Source organism: Catharus ustulatus, chromosome 10 (assembly GCF_009819885.2).
Source record: "Catharus ustulatus isolate bCatUst1 chromosome 10, bCatUst1.pri.v2, whole genome shotgun sequence".
In the NCBI taxonomy this organism is placed as follows: Eukaryota; Metazoa; Chordata; class Aves; order Passeriformes; family Turdidae; genus Catharus; species Catharus ustulatus.
Genome location: NC_046230.1, coordinates 25,363,470 through 25,384,110, shown reverse-complemented (window position 1 = coordinate 25,384,110; position 20,641 = coordinate 25,363,470). Strand labels below are relative to the sequence as shown.

General features: G+C 51.0%; 3 protein-coding genes across 6 annotated transcripts in view; 2 read left to right on the top strand and 1 right to left on the bottom strand.

Annotated features, from left to right (window-relative positions):
• Window positions 1–1,453, top strand: part of KCNAB1 (potassium voltage-gated channel subfamily A regulatory beta subunit 1) — a 64,951-nt gene extending 63,498 nt beyond the window's left edge. For both annotated transcript variants that reach the window (XM_033069117.2, XM_033069118.2), the window contains exon 14: window positions 100–1,453. In XM_033069117.2, coding sequence (XP_032925008.1) covers window positions 100–189 — 90 coding nt within the window. In that variant the 3' untranslated portion in view covers window positions 190–1,453. The remainder of the gene's footprint in view (window positions 1–99) is intronic.
• A 2,222-nt stretch (window positions 1,454–3,675) lies between these two features.
• Window positions 3,676–7,336, bottom strand: SSR3 (signal sequence receptor subunit 3). The gene is made up of 5 exons (XM_033068625.1): window positions 7,080–7,336; window positions 5,616–5,742; window positions 5,034–5,132; window positions 4,684–4,815; window positions 3,676–4,058 (listed from the first exon to the last, which is right to left on the bottom strand). The coding sequence occupies exons 1-5, from the start codon at window positions 7,213–7,215 to the stop codon at window positions 3,992–3,994; spliced, it is 561 nt and encodes a 186-aa protein (XP_032924516.1). The 5' UTR covers window positions 7,216–7,336; the 3' UTR covers window positions 3,676–3,991.
• Window positions 7,337–7,365: 29 nt separating this feature from the next.
• LOC117000706 (TCDD inducible poly(ADP-ribose) polymerase) overlaps window positions 7,366–20,641 on the top strand; it is a 29,077-nt gene continuing 15,801 nt past the window's right edge. Inside the window, exons 1-3 of one of the 3 annotated variants that reach the window (XM_033068623.1) lie at window positions 7,366–7,408; window positions 8,813–8,952; window positions 19,028–19,084. In XM_033068623.1, coding sequence (XP_032924514.1) covers window positions 8,916–8,952; window positions 19,028–19,084 — 94 coding nt within the window. In that variant the 5' untranslated portion in view covers window positions 7,366–7,408; window positions 8,813–8,915. Of the gene's footprint in view, window positions 7,409–7,608; window positions 7,670–7,948; window positions 8,953–19,027; window positions 19,085–20,641 lie in introns of those variants that run through there. The other 2 variants (XM_033068622.1, XM_033068624.1) reach the window with 2 other exon arrangements.

The following is a 20,641-nucleotide window of genomic DNA, read 5'->3' as shown; positions in this document are numbered from 1 at the left end:
ATATCTGTCACACAAAACCCCAGAGGAAGTGTACTTGGATAAAATCTGGGTTTCATTTTGGAGCTCTCTTGACTGAACTTCGCTTTCTTCCACCCCCAGGTCCTTCCAAAGATGACATCCCATATTGTAAATGAAATAGATAATATCCTGGGCAACAAGCCCTACAGCAAGAAGGACTACAGATCCTAATGCAATGCATGAATTTCCTGGACTGCATGGTTTAGAAGTGCTCTGTACTCCAGTACAGCCCTGAGTTACTCTCATGAGAATCATTCAGCACTTGCTGCTCGGTGTCTACTGTCACTGGATCCTTCGAGGTGTGTGCTCTTGCTACTACTCTGCAGTGAATTTAAAAGCACAGTTGATCTCTCTTCTAACCAAGAATAACCTTGTATTTTCTTACCTTCTTGACCGAGTTCATTGATTTTTACTTTACTCTTTGCACCTCATGCTTGTGCTGTGACAAACACTTGTAAAGCAAAAAAAAAAAAAAAAGAAATAATTTATAACCTTCAGGTACTTGGTAATTAAAGAAGGATGTACAGATCTATTTTTTCAATGAAGAAAAGCCAGACACAACTTCAGGTTTTAATAAAACCATGTTTGGGAAATCTCAACTATAAAGTTTATTCAGGTTAACAGATGGAAGGGGCAAGCCTAAACTTTGCTTTTTTATGCTGAATATAAGCTCTAGGATTTCTTTGTAGTTGAATAAAGGCTGTAAGACAGAACTAGTTAGCAATGAGATAGCTCAGCTCCTCATTTGGCAGCTGTTCCAGCTGTGGAGTGCTCAACCACGCATGTCAGGTTACTGAACACAACTCTGCAGAGTTCTACTTCTCCATAAACCTTAAACCAAGAAAAGCCATGATTAAATATTGGGTTTTGCATCTATAGGAACCTGCCTTTACTTCTGCCTGCTTGTAGACAGAGCTACTGCAAATTTCAATATTCAGGAGCTTTTAAGGATATAGATACTATAAATATATACAATCTGTAGCTGCTGAGAACTGCAGGAACAATCAGGTACAGACTCCAAAAAGCTAAACCTGCTTTCACTTGCTTTGGAACAGGGGATGAGGAAATGCACAGACACATTTTAAACAGATTTTTGTCAGCATTTACAGGAGTTGACAGGAAGGATTTCCATCTGAGTTTGCCCAGCTCAAGCCCCCCGTTGTATCTCCCCATGGATTTGCTCTGTACCACGCTCCTCTGATTTCAGTCTGTATTTCTCCCCTCCCTGCTGGGCTACAGCTCTGTACAGTCTTTGTAGGACCCCTGTACCCTCCCCACCCTGCAGCCTCACCTGGGCCAGGTGAGCAGCCCCCACGCCTGAGTGGTCTCCTCCTGTGTTTGAAGCTGTGGTGTGTGTCGATGACTCTGCTGTACATGAGAAATGCAGTCTGACTGGAATTCTGCTTGGACACAATAAAAGCATTTTGTGCATCTACCCTGCCAGCTGCAGGCCTGTTCCTGACCCCAGGGCTGCTCTGGGCCAGCAGGGCTCTCTGCTGAGGAGGGGGGGGTGTTCCACAGGGGACTGTTCCAGCTGTTCCACAGGGAACCATTCCAGCTGTGCCCAGGCAAACATTCCAGCTGTACCCAGAGAACCATTCCAGCTGTGCTCAGGGGAACCATTCCAGCTGTGCCCAGGGGACAATTCCCAGGTGTTCCATGGGGGTCCTTTCCAGCTGTTCCACAGGGGACCATTCCAGCTGTTCCACAGGTAACCATTCCAGCTGTGCCCAGGGCACCTTTCCAGCTGTACCCAGAGAACCATTCCAGCTGTTCCACAAGGAACCATTCCAGCTGTTCCACAGGGAACCATTCCAGCTGTGCCCAGGGGACAATTCCCAGCTGTTCCATGGGGGTCCTTTCCAGCTGTTCCACAGGGGACCTTCCCAGCTGTGCTCAGGGAACCTTTCCAGCTGTACCCAGAGAACCATTCCAGCTGTGCCCAGGGGAACCATTCCAGCTGTGCTCAGGGGAACAATTCCAGCTGTACCCAGGGGACCATTCCAGCTGTGCCCAGGGGACCATTCCAGCTGTGCTCAGGGAACCTTCCCAGCTGTGCCCAGGGAACCATTCTAGCTGTGCCCAGGGAATCTTCCCAGCTGTTCCACAGGGGACCTTCCCAGCTGTGCCCAGGAGGGAGCAGGGCTGGCCCCAAGGTGCTGCTGGCAGTCCCCAAGCAGCACAGCAGCCCCAGGTAAGGTCTGTCCTGGCCTGAAGCTGAAGGGGGCAGGGATGGATGGGGTTTTAGGAAGGAATTGTTCCCTGGGAGGGTGGGGAGGGGCTGGGATGGAATTCCCAGAGCAGCTGTGACTGCCCCTGGATGCCTGGAAGTGTCCCAGGCAGGGTTGGAGCAGCCTGGGACAGTGGGAAAAAACAAACTGAAAAAGTGAACAAAAATCCAAATACCAACCAAAAAAACGTCACAAACTTTTCTGTGAAGGCTCAAGATGATTTTTTTTTTGCAGAACACAACCCAGCCCACCCACCCACCTGCTTTTGTTTCAGGCTGTCAGTGCTGTGTTCCCTGTCCAGGAAAATTCTGACACTCACTGAGCTCCAGGCCTCAGCAACTGTCAATACCAAAAAATCCCTGGGAGAAGATGAAAAGCTGGGAATAAAAGACTCAGTGAGCTGACAGCAATGACAGCTGCTCCCAGGCACTCTCCAGACAGCAGATTTTCTGGAAAACACACCTGCTAAAGGTGTAAACACACCTGAGCCTCCCAGCCCTGCCAGGAGAGTGGGTATAACACTGTTCAAGGGTTTGAATTCAGAACTGGGGGTTCTGAGAACAGAGGAAAACAATGAGATCAAAGAGCTCCCAGAGCAGCCAGCCTGGCTTTGTGCTCTGATTTGGAGAGGTTTGTTAAAAATCTGCTTTATGTGAATTAAATACTCAGCCTAAAACCCATCAATTCCATCCCTCAGAAGTGAGGCCAAGGAAAGGGGAATTGTCCAAGGCAGGCAGCACATTCCATTTATGCAATGTCCTTCCAGTGAACAGTCAGGCAGAAGGGATAAAGCAAAATCCATGTATTTTGAGAGAAGACAGTTAATTAGAGTATTAACTGACCAAAAGTACTTGAATTTGTCAGAAATAGAGCCATTCCTGTCTCCTGCTCCTCACATTCTCTATTTTCCTCTATTTTCCATTTAATCTCATTGAAGCCAAGATTAGCAGAGTAATTGCTACATTAAATCTGATTATAAACTTTCTCTTTCTTCTCTTAGGATCCCAAGTCTGTAATGGCAGGATCTGTAACTAGAATTCCATTAATATCAGCAGAGTTTGGTATTTAAGAACAGCTGCTCCAGTGCTAGCCAGAAAAGAAGGCACAGGATTGTCTGATAAACCCATTATTAAAAGCCAGATAAAGTATTTTTCTTAAGCTGTGCAGGGAGACTGGCAGGGGTTTTTATTTATTTACAACTTTGAGGATTAATGAAACAAGTAAGTACATTCAAACCACTTCAGAAGTGTTTTCCTAGGAGATTTAGGTTTTGTCTTGACTCCAAGCTACTAAAAAATGAAGAGTGCTTCTCAGGAGTATGTTAGATTGTAGAAATCTCTCTCTTCTGGAAGCAGAAAGAGTTGACAAACCTAGATATGAAAATCCCCATTTTTAAAAAAAAAAAGAAGAATGAAAATACAAGGAATCAAATGGCAAAAAAAGCTCCTTTTTATTCCAACTTCTCAAGTTACAAGGATAAATGGATTGTCCCCAGGGTGGAGCTGCAGAAAGGTGATGTCTGCTCACAGCTCACACCCCATCCCTCTCCTGGCTGGGTAAAAAAAAACAACAAAACTGAGTAACTCCAATATCAAATACATGTAAAGTCAATATAATTCAACCAGTTTGGATTCAAACCCTCCCCACATTTTCCTCATGCTAAAAAAAAAAATTCCTATTCCACCCTTAGGCATTTTCATGGCAGCTGAAGCCTCTCACAGGAACTGCTGAGGGGTTTCTGCCTACTTGGATCCTGTGGACAGCAGAGCAATCAGCCCTGAGGAAGCACTGATAGAAAGGATGTAGTTTCTGCAGGGAGCAGGTTAAGGAATTGTCAGGATCCTTCTCTGGTACACAACATTTGGCAGGAGTTTTAGGAAAAGGAAGAAATTGAAATGGGCCTTTTCTCTGTAGTTGTAAAACTGGAATATTGCAACCTGGAACTTCAGAACTCACCTTCAGAATTCACACACACACATAAAGTTAAACCTGTTCTCATACAAGTTTTATAAATGCAGATCCTGAGTTAACTGCCTTGTTGGTAATACTAATTTATTTAGTAACTATTTATTTCTACTAATACTAACATCCTTCAGGAACAAAACATTTTACTGGTGAGTTACTGGAGATATCCTGTCAGGGAAGAGCTCCTGGCAGCCAACACTGACACAGTGTTCTGCAGGGAACTGAGCTCCAAAATGACAAAGGAAACAGCAAAGCCAGCAGAATTCCTGCACAGTGCCCAAGCAATATCCTTAAAATATCTCCTGTCACATTTATGTGATTGGGAGACTTTTCTTTGGTAAACTCTTTATTTTTATTTCAACATTCTAAGCTGCTGTACTACCTTACCAACAGAGGAATAGCAGCAACTACAGCTAGTAGTGACAGCTTAGAGGAGTGGGGCTGTGGGTTTAGGGTGGGCAAAGGATACACAGTGGGGTTGAAGTTCTTCAGCACAAAAAAGGAAGCGATGATGACCAGGACCAGAAAGAGGGTGTTGTTGTAGAAGATGGAGAAAGTTGTTGCTTCATAGTCTGCAACTTCATTTTTCTTCCAAAGAATCCTAGGAGCACGTGGAGATGAAATTTCAGATATATTTAAATGGATATCAGAAAATCCTGGAATGGTTTGAGCTGGGAGGGGCCTTAAATCTCATCCCACTCCACCCCCTGGCATGGGCAGAACACAGAAAAAGCAGTGCCAGGCACAGCCCCAGCTAGAACCTTACAGACATTAAAGACAATCCTACAACCAGGGGAGGAGGATGAGGACAGAGATCACCTTTCATCCTTCTCCTTGCGGGACATCTTCCTGTTGTCAGCCTCGGACAGCTTGCGAGTCACCTCCTTGGACACAGCATCTTCCCTTTTCTGGGCTACTCTGTAACACCAGCACTCATGTCACACTTCAAAAATGAGAAAAACCCTCTGCCCACCCTGGCACTGCAGGAACTTTTATGTACAGTGAAGAATGTAAACTAGCCAAGATGCTGGCCAAGGTGAAGGGACAACAAGAAATAATAATAGCAATTATATAAAATAGCAAGTAATATAATTCCCATAATAAGTAATATAATTTACAATTTAAAAATAATTTGTGGTGATACCCAGCAAGCATGATGGTAGATTTACTTAGGGATTTATTTATGGATTTATATGGATTTATTTATGGAATTCACCACCATACTCTTAGCTGACAAGATTTAACTATAATTACAAGAGAACAACAGGAACCAATTAGGAGATACTTCTGTGCAAAACACTTTCCTGGAGTAACATTCCAGGCATTTTCATTAATAAAACACTACAGCAGTAAATGTTGGTAAATTATTAAATGATAAATTCAAACAGGCATCAAACTTACTTGTGTTTGAGGACAAACTTGACGTTTTTATATGCAAAAGCCACGAGATAGGTACTGATGAGGGTCATGACGCTGTACAGGACTGCAGACTGAACAAGATCCATGTGCCATATTCTCCAGTAAAGCCCTTAGAAAAAAGCAGGAATGGTATTCCAGCAGTTTCTCTCCAAGAAATCGTCCCTTACTGGAGCCCCACACAGGATCTGAGCTCTGCAATTCCACAGCCCCTGCCCTGAGCAGAGCCAGCTCCTCCAAAACCACTTGGGGGTTTTCCAGCCGCATTAAAAATACTTTGGAAGGAAGGGGGAAATGAGCTTTGCGCGGCTGGAAGGGGATTTGTGAGAGCACGGCAGAGTGACACGTCAGTAACGAGCCCTGCCGGCCGGGCGGGGATGGGACCGGGATGGGAGGGGATGGAACCGAGACCGAGAGGGCTGGAACCGGGATCGGATAGGGATGGAACCGGGATCGGATAGGGATGGAACCGGGATCGGATAGGGATGGAACCGGGATAGGACAGGGATGGAACCGGGAGGGGAGGGGATGGAACTGGGATAGGATAGGGATGGAACTGGGATCCCACAGGGCTGGAACCGGGATCGGATAGGGATGGAACCGGGATCGGATAGGGACGGAACTGGGATCGGATAGGGAAGGAACCGGGACCGAGAGGGATGGAACCGGGATCGGATAGGGATGGAACCGGGATCGGATAGGGACGGAACTGGGATCGGATAGGGATGGAACCGGGATTGGATAGGGATGGAACTGGGATCGGATAGGGATGGAACCGACGGGGATTGAACCGGGATCGCATAGGGATGGAACCGGGATAGGATAGGGATTGAACCGGGATCGGATAGGGATGGAACCGAGACCGAGAGGGCTGGAACCGGGATAGGATAGGGATGGAACCGAGATCCCACAGGGCTGGAACCGGGGTCCCACAGGGATGGAACCGGGATCCCACAGGGCTGGAACCGGGATCCCACAGGGATGGAACCGGGATCCCACAAGGCTGGAATCAGGATCCCAAAGGGCTGGAACCGGGATCCCACACAGCTAGAACCGGGATCCCACAGGGCTGGAACCGGGACAGGACAGGGATGGAACCGGGGTCCCACACAGCTAGAACCGGGGTCCCACAGGGCTGGAACCGGGATCCCACAGAGATAGAACCAGGATCCCACAGGGCTGGAATCAGGATCCCACAGGGCTGGAATCAGGGTCCCACAGGGATGGAACCGGGGTCCCACAGCGCTGGAACCAGGATCCCACAGGGCCCAGATCCAGGATCCCACAGCTCAGACCAACCCCGCACCCCGGATCCCACAGGGAGCGCAGCCGGGCCCTCTCCCCAATGCCCCGACCCCTCCGGCTCTGATCCCCTGTTCCAGGGCACTTTTCTCCCCCACACTCCCCGATCCCCTCTCCCATCTCCTCTCCCCTCACGGCCTCGCTCACAGATGGGGATGGCGGACACGATGAAGGCGTTGCCGAAGAAGAGCGCGGAGGACTTTGCCGAGAGGTTGCGGCTGAAGTCCTGCAGCAGCAGATCCTCCTCGGACTGCTGCCGGCCGGGGCCGCCCTTGGGAGCCATGGCGGGACCGGGACAAGGCGGCGGGACCGGGACAAGGCAGCGTCAGCGCGGCCGAGCGCCTCCGGGTCAGGGAGCGGGGCGGGCCGGCGGCGGGGAGCGCTTCCGGAGCGCGGGCGGCACGGTGCGGCACGGCACGGAACGGGGCGGGGCGGCACGGCACGGTACTGGCACGGGACTGGCACGGTGCGGCACGGTACGGTACGGTGCGGTACGGCGCGGCGCGGCACGGAACGGTACGGTACGGTACTGGCACGGTACGGTACAGTACGGCACGGCACGGTACGGCACAGCGCGGGACTGGCACGGTACTGGCACGGTACTGGCACGGGCACGGCACGGTACGGCACGGCACGGGACTGGCACGGCACGGAACGGCACGGTACTGGCACGGCACGGCACAGTATTGGCACGGTGCGGTACTGGCACGGCACGGCACGGGACAGGCACGAGCACGGTACGGTACTGGCACGGCACGGCACGGCACGGCACGGCACGGCACTGGCCTGATCCCATCCTGATCCCAGCCTGACCCCGGCCCGCTCCGGCACGGTACTGGCACGGTCCCGGCCCGGTCCTGGGCCTGATCCTGGCACGGTCCCGGCCTGATTCCATCCTGATCCCGGCACAGTCCCGTCCTGATCCTGGCACTATCCAGTCCTGACCCCGGCAGGGTCCCGTCCCCATCCCATCCCATCCCATCCCATCCCATCCCATCCCATCCCATCCCATCCCATCCCATCCCTGTATCCCATCCCATCCCTGTATCCCATCCCATTATCCCATCCCGATGTAGCCCTGCTCCCCTGTGCCTTTGGCAGGTGAGTCCCTGCGGACCGGGGTCACTCAGGGTGTCCCAGTTTTGGGAAGCAGTGCCCACTGCTCACTGGCCCTGCTGGCTCTCCTGTTTCAGTGCCCACTGTCCCTGTTTGCTCTCCTGTTTCTGTTCCCATTGCCCACCGGCCCTGTTGGCTCTCCTCTTTTCCCTGCTGTGAACCCCACCCCAGCTCCCACAGCACAGTGTTTGTGTTTTCTTTCAGGCTTTCAGCAGCATTCCTGCTCTCCCCAGCTCGGGCAGCAGTGCAGAGTGCCCTCCCTGCCTCTCCCTGTTTTTCACATTCCCTGTGCAGTTTGTGGTGACAGCCTGCAGAGATTTTGGGGATGAACAGCAGTGTCCTGCACCAGGGTACATCCTGCTTGCCAGGCATTGTCCCCATGGCACTCCTGTCCCCTGGACTGCCAGTTCTCTTCATATCTTCAACGTTTTGGTGCAAACTTCATTTAGCAAAGCATGTATATTTCTAAAATTTAATCCAAGTAATTTCCCCCATTTATTTCCTTCCAGTTACTAGTGTTCTCTGCTTCCAAGAAAACATTCAGGTGCATGCCATGAGGACATGCTACATGGAAATGAGATTAAATTTAAATGAGGTTAAATATGATCAAAGTGAATTCACTAGGATAGAGCTTTGTACAACACTTGAGTGTTTTTTGAGCTCATAATAAACTTCCAAGACTGAACAGAGCAGGTTTTCAGACTCACAGTGTGTTGATGCAGTGTGCTAACAGGATCTGTTGATATTTTGTTTTCTGCTGGCAGCTATGGGAGTCCCAGCTCTGCTGGCCAGACCTTCCTGCAGGATTGGAAATCCCTCTCCTGCAGGGATTCCCAGGCTGGGCTTGGGGACACACCAGCCTGTCAGATGAAGCACAGGAGCTCTGGGAGCAGCAGGAACACCTGTGAGTACCATACCTGAGCACAGAGGGCAGGTGTGCAGCTCCCCAGCTGCCACAGCAGGGTCCCAGCCCTCCCTCATCATGGAATCATGGAATGCCTTGGGCTGGGAGAGGATTTAAAGCTCAGCTCATTCCTGTCCAGCCTGGCCTTGGGCACTCCCAGGGATGAGCCTCTCCTGAAAGGCTTTTAGCAGTTCCTGCTTCCACAGGTGGGAAATGCAGTTTGCCTCTTAGGTGGCATTGCCAGAAGTGTGCTGAGGATGGCTCTTCAGCAGGAGTGGAGGTCAGGGTTGGTTTCTTTGTAAAACAGGTTAAAGCCACCATGTCCCTGCCCTGCTGTGGGGTGGAACTGGATGGGCTTTAAGGTTCCTCCCAACCCAAACCTCTCTGTGATTCTGTAGAAAGCATCAGTAATTAACCAATGCTGCTCATCATGTGATATTTTTTAATAAAGAGCTTGCTTAGAGTTGTATAAAACTGTGGGGAAAATGAAGATGTTTTCAAGATTTAGATTTGTCATTGTCTCTGCACTTGCCCAGGTTTCTTCCTTCCTCCCATTTGTGTTGTGTTGTGGTGGGATGTGATTAAGTCTTTTTGTTCTTGCTTTGGCTTGCATGGGAAGAATGCTGTCATTTTGGAATGAAATCTGCCCAGTGACCATCTGTCTCCCCACTAGGATGACAGAGGACATTGGTTTAGGCAGTGGAATGATGAAAAAACAAATGAACACTTTGCTTTTTTAAAGCCCCTGCCCCTGGCAAACTGTGGCTTCAGGCAGAACTCTGTGTACAGTGAGAGCTTCATACCCTGGATGTGTCACAGATGCTTCCCCACCACTTTATTTATTTGACAGTAAATAAAGCAATTCCAGATTTTGTTTTTAAGTGCCTAAATTTGCATCTGGGCTAAATCCTCATTCAGAAGCTGTTGGAAATGTGAGGCAGCAAGGTCAGAGGAGCAATGGCTCTGTGACCCAAAAGCAAAAGTTCTCTTGTGACAGGAGAATGGAAGCTGTTGTCTTTGTGACTTGGCAATTAGGTTTCTTACCAAATCTCTGCTGAAGCACAGCAGCAATGATAAATATTCTAAAAATACATGACTTGTCTTTACTGCTCTCACTTCTCTAAATTTAATAGGTGAATTTAAATGAGGGCAGTGACATTTCCTGGCAGGATTTGCTTTGTTTATTTTATTGTTGCCACTTACATGTGTATAGACTCAAAACACCTTTGTGTCAGATTTTTGTGATTTATCATGCAGGAAGGGATTGAGTTTGGGATCAGCTGATTGGGAATTGTTTAAACACAAAGGAAAACCTCCTTTGGATGAGCATGACATGAGCTGAGCAGCTTCTCCCTGTGAGTGAGAACTGAGTGAGTGAGAGGCTTTCCAGTTCTCCTGTGTGCTGTGCTTTCCCTGAAACATTCTGTGGTGTCTGAGGCTTCAAATTGGAGCCATAATCTGTGTTATTTTCCAGACAAATCAGTCCCTCCATGTGGTCTAGAATCCCTGGGTGATTTGTGTTGGAGGGGACCTTAAAGCTCATCTCCAAGCCCTGCCATGGGCAGGGACACTTCCCACTGGAATGCAGCCCCCAAAAGAGGTGCCAATCATTTCTGAAAGCTGGGAATTGCTGGATTTCTGTGGCACTTGCTGTCGGTGAAGGCAGCTCAGTGTGTGGCATATGTGACCCATTTTTGATGTCTTGAAATGGTCTCATCTGCTCCAGTTTCCTTCTTTAGCATTGTCAAGGTTCTTGTGCCTGTGGACCTCATGAATGAAGTCATGTCTAGGAATAGCTTCAGCCTTGCTCAGCATTTATTCTGGGAGCAGTTTGGAACTGACCACTTTGGAAAAGCAGTATCAGAGGCACTGTTTGGAAAAGAACCACGACATAAAGACAATCAAGCTGTCATTTCCAGGGGGGACAGTGAGCTGGAGTCTTGAGCTGCAGCTCCAAAGTGGCTCTGCCATGGGGACACACTGGGGGTGTGTGAGGGGATGAGCAGTGGGATTATTCCAGAGCAGTGAGATTATTCCAGAGCAGTGGGATTATTCCAGAGCAGTGGGAGGGAACTGGGGATGTGCAGTGGGATTATCCCAGAGCAGTGGGAGGGAACTGGGGATGTGAGGGGATGTGCAGTGGGATTGTCCCTGGTAGTGGGAGGGAACTGGGGATGTGAGGGGATGTGCAGTGGGATTGTCCCTGGCAGTGGGAGGGAGCAGGGGATGTGCAGTGGGATTGTCCCAGAGCAGTGGGAGGGAACTGGGGATGTATGGGGATGTGCAGTGGGATTGTCCCAGTGTAGTGGGATTATATCTGGCAGTGGGAAGGAGCAGGGGATGTGAGGAAATGTGCAGTGGGATTATTCCTGACAGTTGAGCAGGCTGGATCCCTGGCAGTGGGAGGGAGCTGGGGATGTGAGGGGATGTGCAGTGGGATTTTCCCAGTGCAGTGGGATTATATCTGGCAGTGGGAAGGAGCAGGGGATGTGAGGGGATGTGCAGTGGGATTGTCCCTGGCAGTGGGAGGGAACAGGGGATGTGCAGTGGGATTATTCCAGAGCAGGGCTATGTGAGGGGATGTGCAGTGGGATTGTCCCAGAACAGTTGAGCAGGCTGGATCCCTGGCAGTGGGAGGGAGCAGGGGTGTGTGAGGGGATGTGCAGTGGGATTATCCCAGTGCAGTGGGATTATCTCTGGCAGTGGGACAGACCAGGGGATGTGCAGTGGGAGGGAGCTGGGGATGTGAGGGGATGTGCAGTGGGATTATCCCTGGCAGTTCAGCAGGCTGGATCCCTGGCAGTGGGAGGGAGCAGGGAATGTGCAGTGGGATTATCCCTGGCAGTTCAGCAGGCTGGATCCCTGGCAGTGGGAGGGAGCAGGGAATGTGCAGTGGGATTATCCCTGGCAATGGGAGGGAGCAGAGGAAGAGAGGGGATGTGCAGTAGGATTATTCCAGAGCAGTGGGAAGGAGCAGAGGATGTGAGGGGATGTGCAGTGGGATTATCCCAGAGCAGTTCAGCAGGCTGGATCCCTGGCAATGGGAGGGAGCAGGGGATGTGCAGTGGGATTATCCCAGAGCAGTGGGAGGGAGCAGGGGATGTGAGGGGATGTGCAGTGGGATTGTCCCTGGCAGTTCAGCAGGCTGGATCCCTGGCAGTGGGAGGCAGCAGGGGATGAGAGAGGATGTGCAGTGGGATTATTCCAGAGCAGGGCTGTGTGAGGGGATGTGCAGTGGCATTGTCCCTGCAGTTGAGCAGACTGGATCCCTGGCAGTGGGAGGGAGCAGGAGATGTGCAGTGGGATTATCCCAGTGCAGTGGGATTACCTCTGGCAGTGGGAAGGAGCAGGGGATGTGCAGTGGGAAGGAGCAGGGGTGTGTGAGGGGATGTGCAGTGGGATTATCCCAGTGCAGTTCAGCAGGCTGGATCCCTGGCAGTGGGAGGGAGCAGGGGATGTGAGGGGATGTGCAGTGGGATTATCCCAGTGCAGTGGGATTATCTCTGGCAGTGGGACAGACCAGGGGATGTGCAGTGGGAAGGAGGAGGGGATGTGCAGTGGCATTGTCCCTGACAGTTGAGCAGGCTGGATCCCTGGCAGTGGGAGGCAGATGGCATTTCTGAGCCTGGCATGTGTCATCCTGGCACCCACCCACGCTGCTGCTCCATCCCTCAGCAGTGTGGGAGAGGCTCAGGGTGCTCTGTGCCACTTCCCACCTCTGCCTTTGGGGTTCCCCCTTTGTGCAGCCTCCAGCTTGGCCCTGACCCACAGGAACATTGTGTGCTGTCAGAAGAGCTGACCATCCCTGTGCTGACTGCTCCTAAAGTGCTAACAGCAAAAGTGGGAAGGATGAACTAAAACTGAAGTGCCACATGAGGAATGTTTGGCTGAGGGAAGGGAAGGGGGTGTCACTGATTGCTTCATCTCCTGGAACATTTGGGGATTCATACATCCACAGAAAACTCTGTGTTATCCAGCTGGCCAGGCATGGCTCAACCTGAGCTAGAAAAAAATTCTACCAAGTTTTATTCCTAATTTAAAAAAGCTCAGGAAATGTGAAAGACAAAGTCATGAACAGAATGAACATAGCAAGGCAGTATCCTGTGCCCTTCAGGAATGCTGGATCCAGCAACACACAGATGGATGAATCCCAGGAATAAAGCATTTCTAGTGTGCTCCCACACAGAATTCTTGTGGAAAGAAATGTCCAAATGCAGATTCTCATTTGCAGAACATCTCCTACTCACAGCACTTGGGGCTGTTTCCAAGAACAGCTGCTGAGCAGAGCAGGCATTTGGCTGTTTCTGCATCACCCTGGGGTTGGTTTCAGTTAGGTGTTCTGCAGCCTGGGCCCACCCAGCTGCTCCCTGAGCTTCAGATTTTGGTTCTTCAGTTCCTGCATTTTACAAGAGTGATGTGCTGGTGAATTGAGCGTTGAGTTTGTCCATTCTGTTACCTTATTGTCAATTTGAGGTGTTTACAGTCCTGTTTCCCTCCTTGTTGTCTGAGTCCTACAGAGCCTGGGAGGAGTTCAAATTCACAAAGCCTCTCCCTTTTCTCTTGTAAGGACTGACCTTTTCCAGGGTTATCTCCAGACATCTTCATTCACACCTTCAACTTCTCCAGGAGCAGCTCTTAGCTGGTTTTCAGATGCTAAACAGGCCAGTGCTGTTATCTCTCAGGCATCCTTTTGTTAATTTTTGGAATTTTTGGTTGAAGAATGGACTTTATTTGCATGTAGATAGTAAATTACCTGATGCTAAAACAGAACTAGGTGTTAATTACATTATTGGAATGTAGATAGTGAACTGTCTGTGTGCTAGGTGGAGCTAGCTGGTGATTTTAGAAAACACTTAGCTCTCAGTTGGCCAACACTGCATTGTAAATTCCCATTTTGTTAAGTTTAAAAAGGAGTTGGTGTAAAGTAGAAAGGACCAAAGCACTGCCATCCACACATTACTGCTCACCTGGTGGTGGGATCCACCTAGGAAGTGTTCCAGAATCGTCATTATCCTAAAAACACCCTCAAAATTTCCATGGTGTTTTACGAATCAGTTTGTGCTCGTTGAGGATTGGTAAGTGCTGCTTTGGCCTTGAATAAATTTCTGGGGTTTACAAGGATTTAAGAGACTTCCACGAGAGGGTGCAGCAGTTCAACAAAATCCCATCTCAACCAGACAAACCTCACCCCACTGTGGGCACACTCTGACTCATTTCATGGATTAATTTGTGAATTTACATCACCTTCCAAATCGGATGGGTGCTCCAGCAAACCAGCTCAATGTCCCAGAGTGTCCCTCCAGTCTGGTATTTTTTGTCCAGTGTTACCTGGTCTCAGTCCATACCTGATTCCCTGCAAATGCTCACTACATGCATTTTAAAAATAAAGTGTTGGGATTTTAAAAAATATTATTGTTTCAGTTTGGAAGCATCATTAATTTCTCCCTCAGACTGGTCCAGCTGCAGAAGGAAACTCCACCTGGAAGGCTGAGTTCTGGAGAAACTGCTGAGCTGAGTGTGGCTGGTAGAACAGAGAGAGAAGGAAGTTCAGTGCTGGATGATTTCTCATTCTGTGATTGTCAGGAGGGATGGAGCTGCACTGGATGGAGCTGCCCTGAGAGCACAGAGCTGCTGTCTGCTCACAGACCAAGGGTCGAGGTCCATTCCTCTGCCTGGGGCACTAAAATTCCTCTGCAGAAATGATTAACTCCTCCAGTAGTTAACCTCCAGGAAAAGGGCCCACCTTGGAATAATGGTGTGCTCTCTGTCCAAATTCATCAGCCCTAAATCACTTCCTGAGATAAGATTATTTGATAGTGAAATAACCAGAGGTGTGGTGATACTCGTGTATAATGCATGATTTTTTTCCCTGGTAAATGCTGTTTCCACCAGACTTGATATTCAGTAGGAGAAATAGCATGCTGTCCTTCCAGAACTTGTAATTACTAGTATTAAAAGAGGGAGAATTTGAGACCAAGGAAATTATTTGGTTACTGCCAGCTGCAAATATAAAAGTTGGGTCTGAATTAAAAAAATTTAAGTGATGAATTTGAACTACTTTAGTTTTGGGACTTTTATTTTGAGCAGTGTAAAAAGAAAAATAAGAGGTTCACTAAAAAATCCCCCACACAGTGAATATTTAACCAGCAAGAAAATTTTTATTTTAAAGACTAGCACCACCTTCTTCTGTTGATCTGCTCTAGATTGTCATGTATTAACAGACAAGGTCTGGAGCTGAATAGAATGAGTGAACGAAATTCATGAATAGAAATTAAGAAATGAATTTAATGAACAGAAAATTTCATATTGGCATGTTTAGACTGTGCCATTTCTGCCTTCCTTATTTTGAGGACTGAGCACAGCAAGTGGAGCCCAGTAGGTGTCAGTCCAGCCAAGTGTGTGCAGCTGTGAATAAATCAACCCCTGCTGCCCTCAGTGAAACCTGCCTGGCGTGGTTTCCCATCACAGCCAGCACATCAGAGATTCCCTTTTCCCTGCTGTTAACTTTTAATAGATGTCTGCATGGCTGACCTTTCCTTTCCCTGCCTGCTGGAGGGTGGAGCTTTGCAGGGGATTAGCGCTGCCCGTGGAGCTTTGGGATGGAAAAGCACAAAGCCAGGCAGTGGGAGCTGCCCTGAGGAGAATTTGGGAGCTCAGCATGGCCTGACCTGGCTCCCCAGAACCTCCCGTGCCCAGGGTGAGCAGCAGGAGAGGCGAATTCTGCCCCACTCAGGTGAGACCCCACCTGCAGAGCTGTCCCCAGCCCTGGGGCACAGCACAGGAGGGTGTGCAGCTGCTGGGGACAGCCCAGGGGAGAACAAGGAGATGTTCCAGGGCTGGAGCCAGCTTGGGAGAGCTGGGGATGCTCAGTGGAGAGGAGAAGGTTCCAGGGAGAGCTCAGAGCCCTGCCAGGACCTAAAGAGGCTCCAGGAGAGCTGGAGAGGGACTGGGGACAGGGATGGAGGGACAGGACACAGGGAATGAATTCTCACTGCCACAGGGTAGGGATGGAGAGACAGGACACAGGGAATGGCTTCACTGCCACAGGGCAGGGCTGGATGGGATATTGAGAAGGAATTCCTGGCTGGGCTGGAATTCCCAGAGCAGCTGTGGCTGCCCCTGCATCCCTGGCAGTGCCCAAGGCCAGGCTGGACATTGGGGTTTGGAGCACCTGGGACAGGGGGAGGTGTCCCCATGGCAGGGGGACAATGAGGTGAGAGTTAAGGTCTTTGCCACCCCAGCCATTCTGTGATCCCTTTGTTAATTGTGCTGTTTGTTGCCTTGTGTGAAGCACTAGAAAGGACAATGAACTTTCCTGTACGGGGATGTGTTTTAGGAAGTGAAGAATGTTCGTTGTGCAAGGGTTGAGGTGAAAAAGAGTTTCTGTCATTAGAAAAAAATGTGTTGGAGCCTGAGAGCTTTGTTGTTTTATCACAAACATTTAAGTCAGATGTTTCCCCTCTTTTCACCAGCGAATCCAAGTGTGCATGCTGATTATCCTGTATTTGCAAGTCAGAGTTGTAAATTGCTGTATTCAGCTGGGGCCGTTTACCATCTGAAAGAAATAATTAAAGCTTTCTTTCTCTTGCTTAAGATTTAAACATGTATTTAAAGATGAGATCATGCTTTCATGGTGGTCAGAGTTTCTTTCTATATTTGTGCGGGATGGCCTCAGAAATGGGTGTCCGAGGGTCTGGTGTGCTGTGTGTCCTTTAATTATATATTCGTGTGGGGAAAGATGGTTATTGCAGCCTCTGCCTGGTTCCATCCTGCCAGCCCCAGTGCAGCAGGAGCTGTGCCCACCCCAGTGTGCAGATCTGCCATATGTGCCTCTTATTTATAGCTCATGCGTGAAGGGAGCTATTCCAGAGTGGTAATTTCTGCTCTGGTGGCACATAAATACAAGTGTGTGTGAGCAGCTCCCTCTCCCTGAACCAGGGTGTGACACATCCCAGTCACCCTGCTCGGGAGCACTCCAGTCCAGACAGACTGGGAGGCTCTGTCTGATGCTTCAGACACTCAAGAGCTCAATTAATTTATAGATGATTGTTGGTTTTCAGCTCGTGCAGGTACGGAAACCACCTTTGCTCAGCCTCTCTTGAGTCATTCCCTCTCCAGCTGCTTTGGAGAGGGCCAGGACAAGGGGGAATGGCTTCAAACTGACCAAGAGTGGGTTTGGATTGGATAAAATTCTCCCCTGTGAGGGTGGGGAGGCTCTGGCACAGAGAAGCTGTGGCTGCCCCTGGATCCCTGCAAGTCCAAGGCCAGGCTGGATGGGGCTTGGAGCACCCTGGGATAATGGGAGGTGGGACTGGATGAGCTTTAAGGTCCTTCCCAACCCCAAAAAGTCTGTGATTTTATGGAGCTCTGTTTCTGTGATTTGTTGGGAAAATGGCATTTCCTACCTGCACTATAAATGCAGCTGTGCAGCGTTTTCCAGCTGTGCTGTGCAGCTTGTGCCACCTTAAAGCATTTCCTTCCAGCTGCCTGTGCTTTCTGTACGTGTGATTTCACAGAGCCACTGAGCACAAGGAATGAAAGGCTGGCTTTACAAAGAAAACAAGAGCACGAGTTGTGGAAGGCCAGAGTGGTTTGGGATGGAAGGGGGGGACACCTTCCAAAGGTCAGGCTGCTCCAAGCTCATTTCCAGGGATGGGGAACCCCAGCTCCTCTGGCAGATAACGCAATAGGTGTTCCCCCAACATGAAAGTCACGTTCTGGAGTTCCTGCCTCCTTTATCAGTGATTTATCTGGCCATTGCTGGTGCTGTGGTTGTGGTGGGTGTCTGTGAGCTGCTGGCTGTGTCCTGCTGCGGTTTTCTCCGGGAGCAGGCAGTGATTCAGCAGGGAAGCACGGCCACTGCACCGCCCGTGCTGCCTCACACGTACAGACAGACAGACAGACAGACGGCGACAGCCCGGCTGTGGGACAAAGGAGGTGAGCTGTGCTCCCAGCCAGTGCAATACTGTCAATAAACAATCGCTGCCCGGAGCTGCCACAGCGTGCTCGGGGTTGGGAAAGGACCTTAAAGCTCATCTCAGCCCCGAAAGCCCGGAGAGGTTTGGGATGGAAGGACCTTAAATCTCATCTCAGCCCCGAAAGCCCGGCGAGGTTTGGGATGGAAGGACCTTAAAACTCATCTCAGCCCCGAAAGCCAGAGAGGTTTGGGATGGAAGGACCTTAAATCTCATCTTGCTGCAGCCCATGCTATGGGCAGGGACACTTTCCATACATCAGCTTGCTCCGAACCCCATCCAGCCTGGCCCTGAGCACTCTGCCGGGCCGGGGCAGGCTCAGGCTCTCCGGGAAACCTGTTGGAGCACAGCTGGCAGCTCCGAGCACAGCTGTCCGCTCCGTGTGTCACCGAGCACAGCCCGCCCGGGCAGCGCCGTGCCAGGGGCTGCGAGTGGGTGCACGGAGAGTGAGTCAGGCTGACTTTGTTCCGGGACGGGCTCCCTGTTTGCCTCTTACTCATTAATTAGGGAGGGCTCGGAGTGCCGTCCTTGCCTTTTGTGAGCACGGCGTGTTCCTGCGAGCTGCGTGACTGCAGCCGACACGGCTCCTTCCCGGCGTGTTCCCGGCTCGCGTGCGAGCCCCACGCAGGCAGCGCCGAGCTCGGGGACATGGGGACATCCCTCCCCGAACCGAAACGCTCGGTGCGTGATAAATGAAACGCGAAGGGGCCCCTTGTGCTATCGCTCTCGGGAACGGCCTCGGGCGGCGCTTTCGGTTCTGCTCGCTCGGCGCTGACACCGGGGCGGGCACGGGGGCGGGGGAACCGAACCGGGGCGGGCACGGGGGCGGGGGAACCGAACCGGGGCGGGCACGGGGAGGAGGAACCCAACCAGCCCGGCCCTGGGGAGGAGGAACCGAGCCGGCCCGCCCCGCTCCCGGCGCTGCGCTATTTAAGCGGAGCGGGCGAGGCGGAGCGCGGTGAGAGCTGCGGGATGTGCGGGGTGAGCGGCTGGGAGCGGGCACGGCGGTGCTGACCCCGAACCGAGCACGGTGTGTCCCGCTGTGTCCCTTTGTCCCCGCTGTCCCGGCTCAGCGCTGTGCCTGTCCATCTCTCCCCCAGCAGCACAGCGATTCTGGAGTTGTTCCCGAGGTTTGTGCGCCGAGGGAGCCCGCTCCGGTAGGTGCCGGCAGCTCCGCCGTGCTCTGGTTGTGTCTCTGCCGCTTTTGTTGTTGGTGTTGAGAGGTGTTTGAGGAACGGCTCGGCTCGGCTCGGCTCGGGGAGCCGGCTCGCCCGGGCTGGCATCGGCGTGGCGAGCATCGCTGCGGGATCGGCACCGACCGTCCGGAACGCTGCTTTATTTTTAGAGTCCTTGGGGGATCCGGCTGCGCTCCGCTCCTTCTGTAAAAATAGCAGCAAAAGTGAAATGCTGGTGGAGCGAGGAATGTAAATGTTGGAGTAGCGCAGAGGGATGGCTGGAGGAGATCAGAAGTCACTGGCTCAGCACCTTGGCGCTGCAGGCTCCTGGCAGATCTCTCGCTCCTCGCCAGGGCACTGAGACCTGCACCAACGGGAACATCTCATTCTCTTCGGAGTCGAGGATTTTTTTAAACCTCTGGAGTTACCTGAAGGTGCCTTTGGTGTGGAGGAATTGCCTGGTGTCTGTGGAGGAATGGGAGATACACCAATGACTGCCAAACACACGCACCAGTTGCTTTAAATTTAATCTAAAAATGGGAAAACTGGAGAAGCACAACTTTTTTTTTTTTTTTTCCTTTTTTTTTTTTTTTTTTTTTTCCTGGCAATTCTGACGTGCTGTTTCCCAGGGAAATGGAAAAGCCTTACAAATGCATGTTCCAAAATACGGAAGGCTCAGTGAGAAATTTTCCAGAGCAAATCATCGGTAGTTTGAAATTATCGCCAAATTTTCTCAGTTTTTTGGGATTTTGTTTTGAAGTGAGGAGTAACTTTGGTCGGAATGCATTTATCCAGGAAGTAATCCTTAACGTGCTCCACTCTGAGCCGTGAGCCTGCATGCGAGATTGAAGAAGGTTTAATTAAACGTAATCAAATATTACAGGATTCCTGATTAAAAGGCATAGCGCTTGCTTTTGGTGACGTGCGAGGCACACCGCTTATTTGTGCTCGAAAACAACACAATTCTGCAGCTCGCTAGCAATGTCTCTGTTCCTGAGTAACCATCCCCCTTGTGTTTGCTTCCCTGCCCAGTTTTCATTCCTGTTGCCCAGCGCGGTGTGTGTCACAGGGCGGGGACAGGGACAGGACAGGGCAGGGCGGGCTGGGAGCGCTGGAATCGCTCAGAATTCCAGCCTGGACACTGTGGGAAGCCCGTGGGAAGCTGTGCCGTGGGTCCCCGGCGGTGCTGCCGGGGGATGTGGGAGGTGACACGAGGGAGGATGGGATGGGAATGGAAATGGAAATGTGTGGGTTTGCTCCTCCGCTGGGAGAGGAAACGCTGCGGGAACGCCTGAAATGTGGGGGGGGGGATGTGTCTCATGCTCGGGGTGCGAGGGAGGCAGCGATCAGCGCTGTCAGGCCGGCTGCGCTGGGACGGGATGAACCCGAGCGCTCTTTGTTATTTGCTGAGCATCCCGGCACGGAGGAGGCGTGGGACCCTCCCCTGTTCCTGTCCCCTTGTCCTGGGCACCGTCCCCTGTTCTGGTCACCCCCGGGCACCGACCCCTGTTCCTGCCTCCACCCCGAGCACCATCCCCT